At 52.9% G+C, this 16,811-nt stretch overlaps 1 protein-coding gene across 1 annotated transcript; it reads left to right on the top strand.

Moving 5' to 3' along the window:
* Positions 1 to 618: 618 nt before the first annotated feature.
* LOC146333914 (coiled-coil domain-containing protein 124-like) lies at positions 619 to 16,359 on the top strand. Its single transcript, XM_084825266.1, has 5 exons — positions 619 to 655; positions 1,125 to 1,301; positions 9,181 to 9,361; positions 11,554 to 11,668; positions 13,595 to 16,359. The coding sequence occupies exons 2-5, from the start codon at positions 1,143 to 1,145 to the stop codon at positions 13,797 to 13,799; spliced, it is 660 nt and encodes a 219-aa protein (XP_084681392.1). The 5' UTR covers positions 619 to 655; positions 1,125 to 1,142; the 3' UTR covers positions 13,800 to 16,359.
* The last annotated feature ends 452 nt before the right edge of the window (positions 16,360 to 16,811 follow it).

Consider the following 16,811-nt stretch of genomic DNA (forward strand, 5'->3'; position numbering starts at 1 on the left):
AACACTAATTTTGAAGCCGAAATCGCCATCTTTGTAGCGGTCTCTGCCCTTACAACCTGCGCCGTACGCCTGTGTGCGAGCGAGCAAAGCCGTTACCAAGACGACTGGTCGGCCATCTTGGCAAAGGGCGGCGTGACGCAGACCGCGGCCATATTAACACCGGGCATATTGACATTGAAGGAGCTATGCGCAGGCGTATGAGAGACATCCCGGCGCCGCCATCTTTGCGCAGGGCGCGCCTTACAGGATGCAACCGGCGGCCATCTTCGTAGTGGGCAGACCTTTCCCCCCGTTCTCTGAACGCCCTCCTCGGCCGTGTCGCCGCGGGCGCCATCTTTGCATCGGGCACCCTCATTCAAAACACTGAAACCTTTCTCTGAGAGGGGGACGGCTGCCCCATTTTCCTCTGTCCTCGACCCCCAATCCCTTCTTACTGCCTTGAGGAGGGACAGAGAAAGCAGGGAAGTGGTGGGGAGAACGGAAACGGGGGGCTGCCCTCAACAAAGATGCCGGCCGCCCTCAACAAAGATGGCGGGAAAGGCCTCGCAATGGGGGAAGATGCCTTCCCCCCTCCACGCCCCACGATGGGGACGTGATAAATAGGGGCGGGGGCGTGACGGACAAAGGCTGCGACGCCCGGAGGTGGAGGCGGCAGGTAAGGAAAAGAGGGAGGCGGGTAGGATGGCAGTGGATGCTGTTGCCCCCCCAGGAGGAAGCCGCCCTCACTTGGGGGCGCCGGGGAAGGGGGTGCGCGTGGAGACCCCCGGAGGGGGAGCAGCAGGAGAGCCCCAGTCTTGAAATGCCCTTGTTAGCGCACGAATTTCAATGAAGTGCTAATATTTTTCATTGCAAAAGCCCTTCGCGTGGTCCAGATGTCTCGGACTACAACTCCCAGCATCCCCTAGCCGGCAGCCCCCGGACGCGTCTGGACGGGGCGCCCGGGCGGTGCAGCGGGGAGGCTGCCAGACTTGCCCAGCAAGGCTGATGCTCTGAGTTGGGGCTTCTGCCCAGCCGGCTGGGGATGCTGGGAGTTGTAGTCCGGCACAGCTGGTGGGCGCCAGGGTGGTGGTGGTGGTGGTGGGGGTCTGTTCTCGCTGCTCACGTGACACCCTCCTGCTTCCCAGGCAAGAGCACCCTGAGGGATGCCGAAGAAGTTCCAGGGGGAGAATACCAAGTCGGCGGCCGCCCGGGCGAGGAAGGCGGAGGCCAAGGCGGCGGCTGATGCCAGGCGGCAGAAGGAGCTGGAGGATGCCTTCTGGAAGGACGAGGACAAACACGTCATGAGGAAGGAGCAGCGGAAGGTAGGCAGGGGGTGTTCCCCGCAAAAAGTTTGGGGGCGTTTATTATTATTATTATTTTTTTAAAAAAAATGTGCAAGCTTCTAGACATCACAGTAACAGCAGATTCCGTTAGCGGTGTGGGACGTTTCAGCTGCAGGTTCCTGCAATTCAGCAAGGATTTTACGCGTTCCTCGAACCAAACCAGCCTCCCCGCTCCATGACTCCTGTAGCCACGTTTCCTCTCTGGCCCCACGGCTGCTCTGTGCCGACCCGCCACCTCTGCCTTGCTGGGTGGCCCCCTCCACACCACCTCGTCGGGGGCGAAAGGTACCGAGGAGCGACGGCCCTTCTTTTTTGAGCGCGGGTTTGCACCCGTTGTGTGTCGCGCCCTCCTTAAACGTGCTCGCCCCCACGCAGAGGCGGCTCTGGGCCCCTAGGGACAGCGTTGGGCGAGGGATGCGAATCTGCGTGCGTTGTGGATCGTGTGAAGGCAGCTAGGGCGAACTCCTGAACTGCCTGATCCGAGAAAAGTAGTGCGACCTCGCGAATGTGCGTCTTGCTGAGCGAGCTTCCTTCTGCGTGTCTTGGAGCTCCATCACTTCTTTGGAACCTGGAAAGACAGGAACCATTGTGGGGGGTGTCCCCGTTCCATAGCGCTGTAGCAGAGTCCTTGCATTGCATGAGGAGGCCCTGGGTTCAATCCTCACCATCGCCAGGTACGGCTAGGAAAAATACCCCTGTCTCAAACCCCAGAGAGCCACTGCCTGTCAGTGTTGGCAGCACTAGATGGACCAAGGTTCTGACTCCGTATAATGCACCTTTCTCTGTTCCTGTTTAAATCAGCCCTTTATTCAGAACCCTGAGGACTGCAGTCTTTATTTTTACAGGTAACTCCATAACACAGCAGCAGAGGACCTGCTTTGCATACAGTTGGTTCAGTCTCCCAAGCGGGGCTGAGGAAAAGCCCTGCCTGTGTTACAGGGTTTGGGGGGGGTGGTGGTATTTATTTTATTTATTATTAAATTTATTAACCGCCCATCTGGCTGGTCACCCAGCCACTCTGGGCGATGTACAACATGCCATAAAAGCAGTTCAAAACAATAAAATTCTCCAATAAAAACATTTATTTTTTCTATCACGGGTTGAGGGCCAAAGATGAGGCTGGGGAGCTTTTCTTGCCACAGCCCTGTGAGGTTGCTCAGCGTTACCCCCATTGTCCCCACGTTGCAGATTGGCAGGGTGGGGACGGAGTGCTTTGGTGAAGGCCTCCGAGTGCGTTCATGGTGAGATTTGAACTGTGGACTTCATCGAGGATACGGCTGTGAATGGCTGCTTGTTGTAATGACTTGTAACTGAAAGGAGTGAGGGAGACAGGAGCAGACAAAGAAACATTGGGGTGCGCTCCCGTTGGACGCGCCCACACCCCCTGGAGATAAGAGGGGAAGAGAGGCCCTTCCACCAGCCCTACTGACGGTCTGGATAATTGTTTTCCTCTTCCCTCCCCATTCCTTTTTCCTTGTGTGTCGTGGGGTCTTTTCAGATTGATTTGTTACGTTGTTTTGTTCAGTTGGCGATGTAAATTGGTTGCATTTCATGTCATTAGTATTGCACACCGCCTAGAGTGGCTGGGTAGCCAGCCAGATGGGTGGCTAATAAATTAAGTGCAACCGCCAGGGTCAGGGGCAGCATGGCGCTGAGAACCAGTCTCAGGTGAACCCCAAAAGGGTGAGGGGTTCTTGCCATCATGTCCTGCTTGCGGGCTTCCCATGGAGGCATCTTGATGGCTGCTGTGGCATCCAAATGCTGGACTGGGCACGCCTTTAGTCTGATCCAGCATGGCTGTTCTTCCATTCTTAGTCATCGTCTGCTGTCTCAGCTACTCTTCTACACCCAGTCTCTCAAGTCGCAAGGCCTCAGTCTCCCCCTCCTGCGTCCTCCTGAAGATGGGAGAAGGGAAAAGTTCCGAACTTCTGAACTGCTTGCGTAATTGGGGATATGAAACTTGTGCGGAGGTCATGGCGCTTGTGTTTGTGGGCTCTTTAGCATGCCGCTCTTCCGTCTCTTATTGCAGGATAAATTCCAGAAGGGCTTCGTCTGCTGCAGCAAAAACAACACAAAGCGCCCCAGAGCCTTAAAAACATCTGTACTGTGGCATCCGCTTCTGTCCACTTAGCCAGGTGCATGAAATAGCAGCCAAAAAGCTGGTAGATACCGGAACAGAGCATGGGAGGCTTGTAAACAGAGGAGCCGAAAGCCCTTGTGCTGTCAGGAGTAGCAAAGGGGGTGGGGGGGTGTCCCATTCCTGTGCAAGAGCGCAAATATATGCAGGATTAAATCAGGGCGACCGGTTCCCAACTGCTGAAAAGCCAGTGTCGGGAGAAACCTGTGTATTAACCCCAAATGGAGGACGTGCATGTTTCCTAGTAAGAGAGCCACCCCAGTTGTGATCAAGTCCAACTGCAGTAGTATCACATTTGCGGACGGCTTTAGCTTAGCAGGGTAGTTTGCTCTTTGTATCAAAGTGATGAGTGTTTAACCTCTCAGCTACTGTATGCTCAGAGCCCGGAACACTGAGAAGCCAATTTCTCCTTCTTGCCCCTATCCTGTTTTTTCCACCACTCCTGTTCTGGGCCTAGATATTTGGCTGCTCTGCTCTTTCTTTCTTTCTTTCTTTCTTTCTTTCTTTCTCTGTCTCTGTTTCTGTCTCTTGCTGCTTCCATCTGACTGAGCGGAAGGCCTCTCACGGACTTCAAATAGGGGATGATGCCATGGGAGACCCAGATTCCCTGGAGCTGGTTCCAAAGCATTCAGCAAAACATAGCGTTGAATTCTCTGCCTCTGGACGGCCTGGTGCTGCTTGTTTTAATCTTAATATGACTTGGTTTCTTGGATTCAGAGGTAAAATTAAGCAGGAGACAGATGAAATGGAGAAGGGAGACTTGTTCTCCCTCTCCTGTTGGGGTCACTCTCTCACATCCCACCCCCTTCCTTGTGAGGAAGGTGTTTCAACTCTCCCTCACCCCTGGTCTTTTTCTGGCCTGTTCCCGGCTCTACAGATCTCCTTTCGGAGATGGCCAGACCTATCGGAACCACTTGCCGGCCTTTTCCGTGCGGCACATAACTTTTTCACAGAGCTCTTCAGCAGGCAAAGCACCTGAGCGCCTTTTCTGCATTTGATCCCGGCACAGACAGGTTGGGCTGACAGGTGTGTGTGTGTTTGCCGCAGTCTTCCCTCAAGCTCCATGAGTGTTTGGGCCTTGCTGCCCCCTGCGCCTCGCTTCCTCGGTCTCTTGCCCAATATTCCGAATAGTGCGTGCCCAGAACCTGGGGGCACAGAGGGACCTGTCTTAGTCCCTTCGTGTCTTTTGCCTGCTTCCATTGGCAATGGAGCAGTTCCCCCATCTGGCCAGGCGATGGCGGTAGCAGCTTGATTAGCCAACGGGCCAGTCCCTTTAACCACTGCCTCCGTTCCTGTAGTGCAGCCTTCTCCAACCTCGTGGCCTCGAGAGGTTTTGGACTTGAACTCGCAGCAACCCCAGCCAGCATGGCCAGCGGTCAGGAATGCTGGGAGCTGTTGTCCAAAACATTTCAAGGGTACCAGTTGGGGGTAGGTGCTGTAGTGAGTAGAGTGAATGAATAAACTCTGTAGTCCCGCTGTTGCTGTGTGTGTGGGGGGGCGTTTTCCAGTGTAACATAAACTCGTCCCCCCTGTTGCTTTAGGAAGGACCGTGGTCCATGTAGTTCTGCCTTGCCTGCTGTGTCTGGCAGCGGCTCTTTGGAGTTTCTGCATGCAAAGCATGTGTTCTACCACTGAGCTATGGTCCTAGTGCTAAAAATAAAGCAAGGTTCTAGTCCTCATGGGTCTGAAAAAAAGGGCTGCTTTGAATAGGAACATGGGAAGCTGCTTTATACTGAGTCAGACCCTGGGTCCACCTAGCCCAGTATTGTCAACACTGACTGGCAGCCGCAGGTTTTCCCCAGGTTTTCAGGCAGGATTCTTTCCTAGCCCCACCTGGAGATGCTGCCGGGGATTGAACCTGGCACTGTCCGCATGCAAAGATGGGGCTCTACCACTGAGCCATGGCCCCTTTGCCTGTGAGAAGGAAGGGTCTTGAGGAGACGTCAGAACTGTAGGGGGCTGTCTAATGACAGCTTGGAAGGCTTTCCAGAGGGTGGGTCTTGCGGCACAAAACATTCTACTACAAGCCCTACTCATGCAAACATCCGAAGCATCCGCCACCCTCAGGAGTGCTCCCTCAAAAGATAGTAGAGCTCGGGCAGGGTACCCCTCAGTATCTGGGAAGCCGAGTGGGGGATGCGCCTTGTGGCTGCGTCTTTCAAGGCCTGCTCAAGCAGGGATTCCTTGGGAGTGCGTGATGGACTGGGGCGATAAGAATATTTTGCTTCTCCCTTGTTCCATGTTCAGCCTCCAGCGTCTCACATAGGGCTGAGAAAGACCTGTCGTCTGAAGTGGTTGCCATTCAGGGTAGACAGTCCTAAACTAGATGGACCAAATATCTGATTCTGTTTAAGGCTGCTTCCTATGTTCCTATTTAAACCAGCCCTTTATTCAGAACATTCAGGACTGGGAGCTTGTTTTCATCTTTATAGGAAGGACCGCAGCTCACCTGCTTTGTGCGCAAAGGGTCCCAGGCTGAGTCCCCAATATCTCCAGATTTCCCAGACCGATTTCCCATCCTGATCAAATTTTGCTCCCTCTCCTCCGCCCAAACTCTCTTAGCTCCTCCATCCTTGCACACTGCTGCTAAAATGAGCCACAACTGGGACGTGCAGCGCTGTACCGGAGGCAGGCTGAATTCCACCCTCTGGCCTGTGGGTGCGACAGCGACTTGGCCGTTAGCTCCAGAGCCACCTCTGACGTTGGACAAGAGGCCTAATTAAAGGCGCTTTCGCAGCTCTCCGCCACGTCAGGCCGACGTGGGAGCACCGGCCCTCTCTGTGCGCGAGGCTCAGGTTTCAGGCCGTCTGTCTCTGGGACATGGAGTGCTGGTCTCCTGTTGCAGGGCATCTCCCCTGCTCAAAGCACCTGTGTTAATTTGCTAATGCTTCCTGCTCCAATTACGGCATGAGCCCTTTGACTCTGGGATTTCACAGCGTTGTCTGTCTGTCTGCAGTCTCTTAATTCTCCTTTCCTTCCTTTCTCCCCTCACCCCCTTTGCCACCTTTCTCTCTCTTTCTGTGTGTGCATCCTTCTCTTTTTCTCCCCCGTCACTGTTATTCTTTTCCCAGTTTCTTGTTTTTCCTTCTGCCGTCTGTTTTCTCTCTCTGCATCTTTCCCTCTGTCTAGTTTTCTGTTTTCTGTATTGCTTTCTATCCATCTCATTGAGGCCTTCCCTTGAATTCCTTCTATTTCTTTCTTCCTCCTTTTCCCTCCTGTTTCTGTTTCTCTTCCTCTTTCTCCCCACCCCACATTACGCTGATTGATTTTGTGGCCCCATTTAGGATTAACAGTAGAAAGCTGTTAATGTTGCTAGTGTTAATCTTGTCCTGAATTTCATCGGTAGTCCCAGCGCTGCTGCTCTCTCCCCCCAGTCCCCGGCCGAGGAGGGGGCTTCGTTTGATGCACTCACCCACACTCTTGCCACCGCTCCCATACCATGCTCACAGCCATGCACGGCCCTTGGCAAGCGCCTCCACAGAGGGGATGTTGACCCCTTCGTTTCCCTGCTTCGGTGGGTGGCTTCCGGCACAATTTCCAGCGTTGGGGAGGCCTTTCCGACTTGATGTGCCTGCTCCTGAGGAGTTGTTTTGTTTCGCTCTTCTGCAAAGCAGGCTGCATCCAGACTCTCAGGTTCTCCTCCGTGGCTCCCACCTTTGGCCAGCAGTGTGTTCTTCCCATCGGCTTTGTTGCTCACTCTGTGCTGGCAGTGCCTTCCCTGGAAGAGTCGGACATCATGTACCTCCAAAGAGGCTCCCCGGCGCTACGGAATATGTGACCGAAAGGAGGGTGGTTCGGGGGGTCCCTGTCTGTGTTTTGACACGGCGTTCTTGTCCAGAAGGCTTTCATGGAGGGCTGGGTGAGCAGTTGGCTGACAGAAGTAGGGCCTTTTCAGTGCTGGCACCACATCTTTGGAACAGCCGGCCTGGAATGGACTAGTTGCCCCCCCCCCCCCTGATGTTATTTAGGTGCCGGAGGAAGAATATTTTAATTTCCCTTGGCCTGTTTGGTTTTTCTTTATTCCTGGGGGCAACAAGGGGTGGGTCAGGCTGGGGCCCTCCAGACAGGCCAGGCTACAAATCCCATTATCCCCAGTTACTGCTGACGGGGTGGTGGGGATTGTAGTCCATCCTAACTGGAGGGTGCCGGGTTACAGTGGAATAGGTGTCAGCGCTGCAGACGCTGCCAGTTATTCCAGGAGCATTGGAAGTCGCGTCAAGACCCCCCTGCGACCGTCTAGCCCAGCATTGCCGATGCCGACCGGCAGCAACGGCTCTTCGGGGTTCCAGGCAGGGCTCTTTCCCAATCTGGCCCGGAGCTGCCAGGGGCTGATGCTGAGACCCTCTCTGTGCAGAGCAGGCGCTCTGTCTCAGGGCTATGGCTCTTCCCCGGCAGATGACATAAGGTGTAGCCCTCATGCTTTTGAATAAAGCTCTGATTTAAATAGGAATGTAGACACAGAGTTAGACCACTGCACCATTCAGCACAGTATTGTGATTCAGAGGGGAGGGGTTTCCTATCCTGATCTGTAGGTGGCAGGGTTTGAACCCGGAACCTGCTGCATGTGAAACAGGGGCTCTACCACTGAGCTGCACCCTAGCAGGGGAAATAAAGGAAAAGCAAGCAACAGGGGGAGGGAAATTAAAGTAGTCTTCCTCTGGCACTTGAATAACACCAGTGGCGGTGCCAACCAGTCCTTGATCCAGGTCAGATGTTCCAAAGACATGGCACCACCACTGAAAAGGCCCTGCTACTGGTCCCTGTCTGCCTCGCTTCGGAAGGCGGATGCATCCAGAACAGGGCCCGCACTGATGCTGCAAGATGTATGGGAAATGCATCCTGGGCTGTCAGTTCTCTAACCAGCTGGAAGAGTATGCATGGAGTTTGGGAGTGGTGTATTTAAATCCTAACTCCTCGCCGATACAGTCTCTGGTTTTATTGGTGGCCATTAATGCGTTTCCTAGGCTTATGGATTTGTTAATGGCTATTGATTTTATTGTAATCTGTATAGATTGGGTGTTTCTTGGCGGATTGGGAGGCGGTAATAGTTTTCATTTCACGCCTCTGCGTTCTTGTCAGCTTCCCCTTAGTCAAGTTTGATTAATCGTTTAATCTATCGTTATCTCTCCTTTTGCCACATTGCGTGTATTTATTCATTTGAAGCATTTTAATCTCGCTCCTCAGACAAAAAAAGCCCCCCCCCCCCGAAACTGCTTACGATAATTATTAAAAAAGAAGACGACAATCCTTGCCCTCCCAGGCAGTCTAAAAAGACACAGCACACAAGGAAAAATGGATGGGGAGGGAATAGGAAAATAAGACTGCCTTTTTATGAAGAGTCCTGTTCCATACCTTGAGAGAGTGCAGACCCATTGTTGCAGGGCTGTTGGGGTTTTTTTAAAAAAAATGTTAATTATACTTTCATATGTCAAATTGAATGTCAGCCGTCTTCAGCACAAGAGGCGAATGGATAAAATCAGCATGGTGGTTTCCCTGTTTTATTTATTTGTCATTGTTGTATTTTTGCAGGGCAATCTGTACATCAGTCCTCCCCCAACCCGGCTCCCTCTGGATGTGTTGGACTACAGCTCCCATTGTCCCCAGCCGGCTGGGGACAATGGGAGCTGTAGTCCAACACATCCAGAGGGAGCCGGGTTGGGGGAGGACTGATGCAAAACACTGATGACTCCGACTTGTGCTCTTTTCCCTCCTTCGCTGTAGGAGGAGCGTGAGAAGCGCCGTCTGGAGCAGGTGGAGCGCAAGAAGGAACTCCAGCGCCTCCTGGAAGAGGAAGATGCGAAGCTCAAGGGGAAGCAGCCCAAAGCGCTCACCCCGGGCAAAGTCACCCGTGCCCAGATTGATGAGACGCTCCGGAAAGAGCAGAAGGAGAACGGAGATGCCGGTGAGTGCAAAAAAATAAAAGTTCCTTGCCCATAGCCAGCTGCCATCTCAAGGAGCAGGATAGGGTGGAATTCCTCTTCCTGACATGCTGGCTTTCCAGCTGCAGGGATCTGAATGCTTCTCCATTTAGAAAAGGCCCTTGTGCGGTGCGTGCACTTGTGCCTGCACGTGTCTCTGTGTGTGCCCGTCTCTCTGTGCATGTGTGTCTGTGTGTCTGTCTGTGTGCATGTGTCAGTCTTAGAATCACAGAATCATAGAATAGTAGGGTTGGGAGGGGCCTACAAGGCCATCGAGTCCAACCCCCTGCTCAATGCAGGAATCCAAGTCAGAGCATCCCTGGCAGATGGCTGTCCAGCCTCGTCTTGAAGGCCTCCAGTGTGGGAGAGCCCGCCACCTCCCCAGATAATATGTTCCATTGTCGTATTGCTCTTACAGTCAGGAAGTTTTTCCTGATGTTCAGCCGGAATCTGGCTTCCTGATACTTGAGCCCATGATTCCGTGTCCTGCGCGCTGGGATGATGGAGAAGAGATCCTGGCCTTCCTCTCTGTGACAACCTTTCAAGTCCTTGAGGAGCGCTCTCCTGTCTCCCCTCAGTCTTCTCTTCTCAAGGCTAAACATGCCCAGTTCTTCCAGTTTCTCTTCATAGGGCTTTGTTTCCATTCCCCTGATCATCTTCGTTGCCCTCCTCTGAACCCTCTGCAGCTTGTCTGCATCCTTCTTAAAGTGCGGTGCCCAGAACTGGACACAGTACTCCAGAGGAGGCCTAACCAGTGCTGAGTAGAGGGGGACTAGGACTTCCCGGGATTTGGAAGCGATGCTTCTATGAATGCAGCCCAAAAGAGCATTGGCCTTTTTTGCAGCCACATCACATTGTTGGCTCATATTCAGCTTGTGATCGACAACAATTCCAAGATCCTTCTCGCTTGTCGAGTTGTTGAGGCATGTCTCCCCCATCTTGTAACTGTGCCTTTGGTTTCTTTTTCCTAGGTGCAGAACTTGGCATTTATCCCTATTCAATGTCATTCTGTTGTTTTCTGCCCAGCGCTCCAGTCTGTCCAGATCACTTGGAATTTTGTTTCTGTCTTCCAAAGTATTAGCTATCCCGCCCAATTTTGTGTCATCTGCAAATGTGATCAGCATTCCCTGCACCTCCTCCTCCAAGTCATTAATAACAGTGTTGAAGAGCACTGGGCCCAGGACTGAGCCCTGCGGTACCCCACTCATTCCCTCTCCCCAGTTTGCGAAGGTCCCATTGATCCCTCTTTGAGTCCGATTCTGTAGCCAACTTTGGATCTACCGGATCGTTGTTTCATCTAGCCCACTTCGAGCTAGTTTGCTCATCAGGAGATCATGGGGCGCTTTGTCGAAAGCTTTGCTGAAGTCGAGGTATATAATGTCTACAGCATTCCCACAGTCCACAAGGGAGGTGACCTGATCAAAAAATGAGATCAGATTTGTCTGGCAGGACTCGTTTTTGACAAATCCATGTTGGCTTCGAGTAATCACGGCATTGTTGTCAAGGTGCTTCCAGATGGATTGCTTTATGATCTGCTCCAGAATTTTCCCAGGGATTGATGTCAGACTGACTGGTCTGTAGTTCCCAGGTTCCTCCTTTTTGCCCTTTCTGAAGATAGGGACAACGTTAGCCCTCCTCCAGTCATCTGGCACTTCCCCCGTCCTCCATGATTTCTCAAAGGGAATAGACAGCGGTTCTGAGAGTTCTTCTGCCAGGTCCTTTATGACTCTAGGATGCAGTTCATCTGGCCCTGGAGATTTGAACTCATTCCAAGTAATGAGGTGTTCCTTGACCATATGCCTGTCGATCTCAAGCTGCAATCCTGCCCCTTCAGCCTGCACTTCGCCTTTGCCAGGGGGGTCACAGACCCTCTTTAGGGAGAAGACTGAGCCAAAGTAGGAACTGAGCACCTCGGCCTTTTCTTTGTCCTCTGTTATCGTCTGTCTGAGTACACCTGTGTGCATGCGCATCTCTGTGTGTGTGTGTGTGTCTGTGTGTATATCTCTGGAAGGGGGGGTGAAGTTCTATGGAGGGAGGGGTTCCCAAGCCGAGCGCGAATCTCCCTTTGCTGCCATCCAACAACTAGTTGGGCTCCTCTCTCTTTCTCTCCCCCCCCCCCCCCCGGTGGCCCTCCCTGGCTCGGGGTGGACTCACGCTGTCCCTCCCCCTTTTCCAGTGGAGAAGCAGAAGAGTCACCTTGACCTGCCCTTGGAAGAAAACATCAACCGCCGAGTCGTGGAGGAAGGGGCTGTCGAGGCCCGCACCATCGAAGATGCCATCGCAGTGCTCAGGTGAGCCGATAGAGGCTGGCTGGGGAGGGGGCATGTGCATGCTTGAGAATTCCCCCCGCGTAGAGCCGATCAGCAGAGGAACTCTGGGCTGGGCTTCTGCGGTGGGGTTTGCCTGGACCGTACATCTCTGCCTCCGCAGGCGTAGGAGTGGAGCAGGCGCCGCAACCTCCTGTGCTAAAAATGGAAAAGAAATGCCGGCGAGATTTCAGACCTCGTGGCTGTGCGGGGACGGGGGGGATAAACTAGGAATCAGACTGCGCATGTATTGCTTTGAGCAGCGGGGAGTTTAAAATAGATCTGAATCTCTTCTGAGAGCCCAAGCTCATCCCGTCCAGATGTGTCAGGGGCAACTCCCCAAATGGTGGGAGTTTCCCCCAACACATCTGGACGGCACCAGCTTTGGGGAGACGGTGCAGGCCTCTTCCTTCTCTCCTTGCTTCTCCTCCCAGAAAGCGTTCTGGTTCCCAGGGCTGCTGCTACATATTCCAGAAGAGGGTGCAGCTCATCATCCCCCGCCCCAGGTTACATGATGTGGGCTCTGTTCCCACAGGGGGGAAGACCCAGAGCTCAGTGGCTGGACACACCTCTGCTTTGCATACTGAAAGTCCCCTGTTCAATCCCTGGCACCTCCAGGTCGGGGCTGGGAAAGATCCATGTCTGGAAACCCTGGGAAGCCACTGCCAGTCAGCGTACGATCCTGAGCTATGTGGGCCTGGATCTCAGCTGAGCTGGGAACTCGCAGCTTCGGGGATGGTCAGCCTCGTCACCTTAACATCCGTGGTGGAGGCGGACGCTCTCTTTGAATCAGAGGGCGAGCAAACCAGTGTTTCTCTAACCTACTCCCTGATTCCCAAAAGCGATGCTTCTAATTTGTTCTGCTTAAATATGGCTGTTGATTCGAATACAGAACCTTCAATTCTCTGTGTTAAAGCTCCACCAGGCCCGGAGGGTCAATGGCTTGGAGAGAACGCAGAATGGGTTTTTTTATGCCAGGGTGGGAAATCTCGGGCCCGGAGGCCAAAACTGGTGCTCTTGGAGTCCCAGCCCAGCCCTCTAAGTTGTGTCAGATTGCCACAACCCCTGGCCCCCGTCCTTCCCCCCCAGTCACCAGTAATTAATTAATTAATTGGTTCATCTTTAATCTGCCCAATAAACAGTGTTCTTTGGGTGGGTTACAAACAGTTAAAAGGCTAAAATCCCATACCAACAGTTAAAAGTATAAAAGACAATAAATCTAACATAAAAATATGAAACCACAAACAACACAGGACTCTATAACCACATTCCATGGTTTCCCAGTCTTTGTGCATTTTCCTCTTCATTTTATAAGGTCAAAATGCTAAGGCTTTTCCTCAGACTGTGGGAAAGAGACTAAATATGATTTGTTATGGTGAGGAATTATAAAGAAAAACTCCAGGCAGCCTGTGGACTCCACCTGTATCTTGGTTTGCAAGGTAAAGGGGAAAAATATACATATATATTAAGTGTACTACCCAGCGTCAATAATTAGATTTCAATCTGATGTGTTTCTTTTTATTTAATGTTTTGTTTGTTTATTTTTTCTTTCTGTTGGTTTGTTTAATTTTGTTTTGGAGAATTAATAATTTTTTTTAAAAAAAGAAAAGAAACCAATGCTCCGGCTTAGTGACTGGTGGTAAGAGCGTCAAGCTGCAACAGGCTGGTATTTTTTGTATTTTGGGCCCCGCTTCCTTGGCATTCCGCTCCACCCACTGGAATGCGGCCCCCGAGACTTTCTTTGAAGCGGAATTTGGCCCCTGGGCTGAAAGCATTTCCCTGCACCTGTGTCACGCTTCCTCAAGCTCTGGTCCGGGTTTCAGCAAGCCGGCAGAGCTTTGGCTGGGGTTGTGGGTCCCCGATGGGACTGGGCACCTGGTCTAATCTCTCCTCGCCTGGTTTTTCCTCCAGCGTCGCCGATGACCTGGACCGGCACCCGGAGCGCCGGATGAAGGCGGCTTTCACGGCCTTCGAAGAGGTCAACCTGCCCCGGCTGAAGCACGAGAACCCCAACATGCGCCTCTCCCAGCTCAAGCAGCTCCTGAAGAAGGAGTGGATGAAGTCCCCCGAGAACCCCATGAACCAGAGGCACGTGGCCTACAACAGCCAGAAATGAGACTGGGGAGGTGGGCTGGGAGAGACCCTTCCTGCCTCTCTTTCCCCGCTGTCAGCTTCCACACTTGGGGAACGGCCGGTGCCAGTCCGGCGGCCTCCCGCCGTGCTCTCGCTAAGGAGAAAAGTGTGCAGATAATTCCCTCTCCTTTCTCCTCCTCTCCTTTTCTTTGCTGGCTCCCCCCCCACCCACCTTTGGACCCCCCCCCCTTCCATCTTGATCTTCTAGGGGTTCAACACAAAAAGACACGCGTCGGGTAGAAAGCTTGGCTACGACTCTTTCCTTTCTCCTTAGCCACAGTAGCTTTCTGTGTCCAGGGAACCCAGATGTTCCTTCCTGCAAAATACAGCTCCCCACACACAGAAACCTTTTCGTGTCAGGGAGGTGAGTTCAAGCGCAGCCTTCTCCCTGACATGCTTGCTTTCTCCTTGCATGGAAGAGGAGGGAGATCTGGTGTGGAGGAGCATTCAGTCATGTCAGCCTCTACCTGCAGTTATGGGCCCCAGTACAAGCCGGCCCTCTCCATTAGAACGGGGCCAAGGGCTCTCTCTGTCGCAGGGACTCACCGCCCCCTGCTCAGTCAGTCATTTGTTGTCATTCAGCCTGTGGTGCTTGTGCGAAGAAGCCTGTGCTTGCATGGGAAGAGCTGGCTTCTCGCGCAGCTCGTTCAACAGTCCTCCGCCGCCCCCGTACAACCTTCTCACAGTCCTGCCACAGGGAGGAACTTGGCGCCCAGCATAGGACAGCCCCTGTATCCCTCTGGAATTCTTTGCCTCCTGAAAGGATGCACGTAACATTGCTAAAAGGGAGCCGCTCTCAGGCTTGGGCTGAAAGCCTGGCACTCCCTTCAAAAAAAACCTTGAGTGTGGGCCGCTCGCACTTGCCCTCTGGCCTCTCGCACTTACTTTTCTGCTCTGCCCTCCTCGTTGATCTTAGGTTGCGCACCCCTGCTCCTGTTCCCCCGGCTTTCCATTGCCTGGCATCCCAGCAGTTCCTCAAGCGGTTGTTCTTCCTGCCTTCATCTCAGCCTCTTGGGCAGCAGTGGGAGGCAACCAAAGATGGAGTAGCCAGGTGGCCCTGCCACGGGTTGCCCCCCGTCTGCCCATGGAGCTTGCTGGCCTTAGCAGGCCCTTGTCCGCATCAACCGGAGAGGCCGGTTCCCCTTCCGTGTGCCTCACATTCCCTTTGCAAAGGCCAAGGTGACGTCACCCTCATCTCCAAGCATCGATCTGGTGGATGCTTTTCTTAGTTTGCTCTCCTTGCTGCAGCAATGACACGGCTAGATCAGGGCATACTTCTCACTGCCCTTAGGGGATGTGAGGTGGTGATGCTTCCCCACAGCTTGTCCAAAGCCCACTGACAGGGCTGGGCTGGGGTTCCATCGCTCTGATTCTTCTCCTTTACGGTACCAGCCCCAAGGTGGCATTTCTTCCTGGCCGTGTCCCACATACTGCAAACAACTATGCCAGGCTCTCAGTTTGGACTTCAGCACCCTTTGCCAGCGCTTGGCTGACGGTGGTGCGATTCTGGCAAGCTGGAGTCGAACGCTTCCCTCTCTCATCAGTTCTCCTTCGGTCCGGCACATTTTTGAGTGGAAAGTCCACCTTCGGGGGTTTCCTCTCCAGCCATAAGTCAAGAGGCATCTGTGTCTTGCTGTTTTTTGGCTTGTCGACTGAAGGCAACACATGCCCAAATAGGGCAGGAGGGGGAGCTTTGCGCAAGATTCCTTCTCTTCCAAACGCACCACCATCCCTTCCCCTTGAACAGGACCTGGCCTGCAACCCTGGTGTAGCTTCAGCAGCTGCCCACCTCTTGGCCAGTTCCTTCCTGTAGGCCCCTCAGCCAGTTCCCCTTGCTCCTTTCCACAGCGCCAGCTGCCTCTCCGCCTGGCGAACACAGCAACCGCAGACCCCCTTCCCAGAGAATATGCCGGGCTCGCTGGGGTCTTCCTCCACGTGCTGGCATTTGTTGACAAACCTTCAGTTTCAGGCCTGGCTCGCGAGACTTTTGCATTCTTGGCGTGGGGCTGGCATGTGTCTGACGATTCAGCAATGAAGTGCAGAGATTCAAAGGCTCTGGTTCTTGAAATCTCTGGGGGTTAAGAGAGAAATGGGGGGGGGAACCTGTATTGCTCCATTTATACAGCCACTATCCCGCCCAGCGTGCTGGAACAAAATTGGAAGCCCCTTCCATTCTTGCAGGGTTCCCCCTGCCCACCCCCATCAAGTTCAGAAGAAGGTCACGCACTCTCCGTGCCGTGCTGCAGTTAAGCTGGCGAAGGCGCAGTGTGGCCAAGTCATGAGCTGACAAGCTGATTATAAGGTTTGTTTCTGTGCTGAAGGCTGGGCTGTTGGTTGGAGTTTGGATCGTGACCTGTGGGGTGTTGGAACAGCAAGTTAGAACAACAATTGTCTTGTATAAGCTGGGCTTCCAGTTTGGTGTCTTCTCTTTCTCCCTCTCTCCCTCTTTTTAAATTCAGCATTTAAAAAAATATATGAACACGCATATCTCGATCCATCTTGTAAACTCCCCCACCCAAGGGAATAAAAGTCTTTAAATTGTGCCATTGGCATCTCTGTTTTCTGTGACTTTTTCTGCAAGTGTGCAAAGCTTTTTTGAATAGGTGTCCCGAAGAATGCGAGCACAAAATGATCTGTGAGCCCCTCTCCTGGAAGAACACCTCACCTCATTGTATTGTGGCCTAACAAACACCTTGCGCCCTCTGTCTGTCCGCCTCTCTCTGTGCATGGCCATGAGCTCAGTTGAAAACCAGCTCTGCGAGTTGCAGCAAAATTGGTGTGCAGCACCAATTGGCGTCTGTATGTGATGTGGTGGACCCACCGCCAAACATGTCCACACACCAATCTCTAGAGCAGTTTTACTGTGTTTTTTTTTAAAGGTGGTGCCTCTTAAAACACACATGAGCACATCCGAGCAAATTCATGCTAAACTGAGCAAACACACTTAATTTTGAGTTTTATTTTAAAAATGGGATAGCCAGCTTAAAGGGAAGGG

This window comes from Heloderma suspectum, chromosome W (genome assembly GCF_057233095.1).
Source record: "Heloderma suspectum isolate Gila_16-S chromosome W, 16-S_ref, whole genome shotgun sequence".
NCBI classification, from domain to species: Eukaryota; Metazoa; Chordata; class Lepidosauria; order Squamata; family Helodermatidae; genus Heloderma; species Heloderma suspectum.

Excerpts from the sequence above, each read along its gene's own strand:
- LOC146333914 (XM_084825266.1), top strand. The coding sequence starts at position 1,143 with ATGCCGAAGAAGTTCCAGGGGGAGAATACCAAGTCGGCGGCCGCCCGG. Across the intron at positions 1,302-9,180 it reads TGAGGAAGGAGCAGCGGAAG|GAGGAGCGTGAGAAGCGCCG; the intron begins GTAGGCAGGGGG and ends CCTTCGCTGTAG. Across the intron at positions 9,362-11,553 it reads GAAGGAGAACGGAGATGCCG|TGGAGAAGCAGAAGAGTCAC; the intron begins GTGAGTGCAAAA and ends CCCCTTTTCCAG.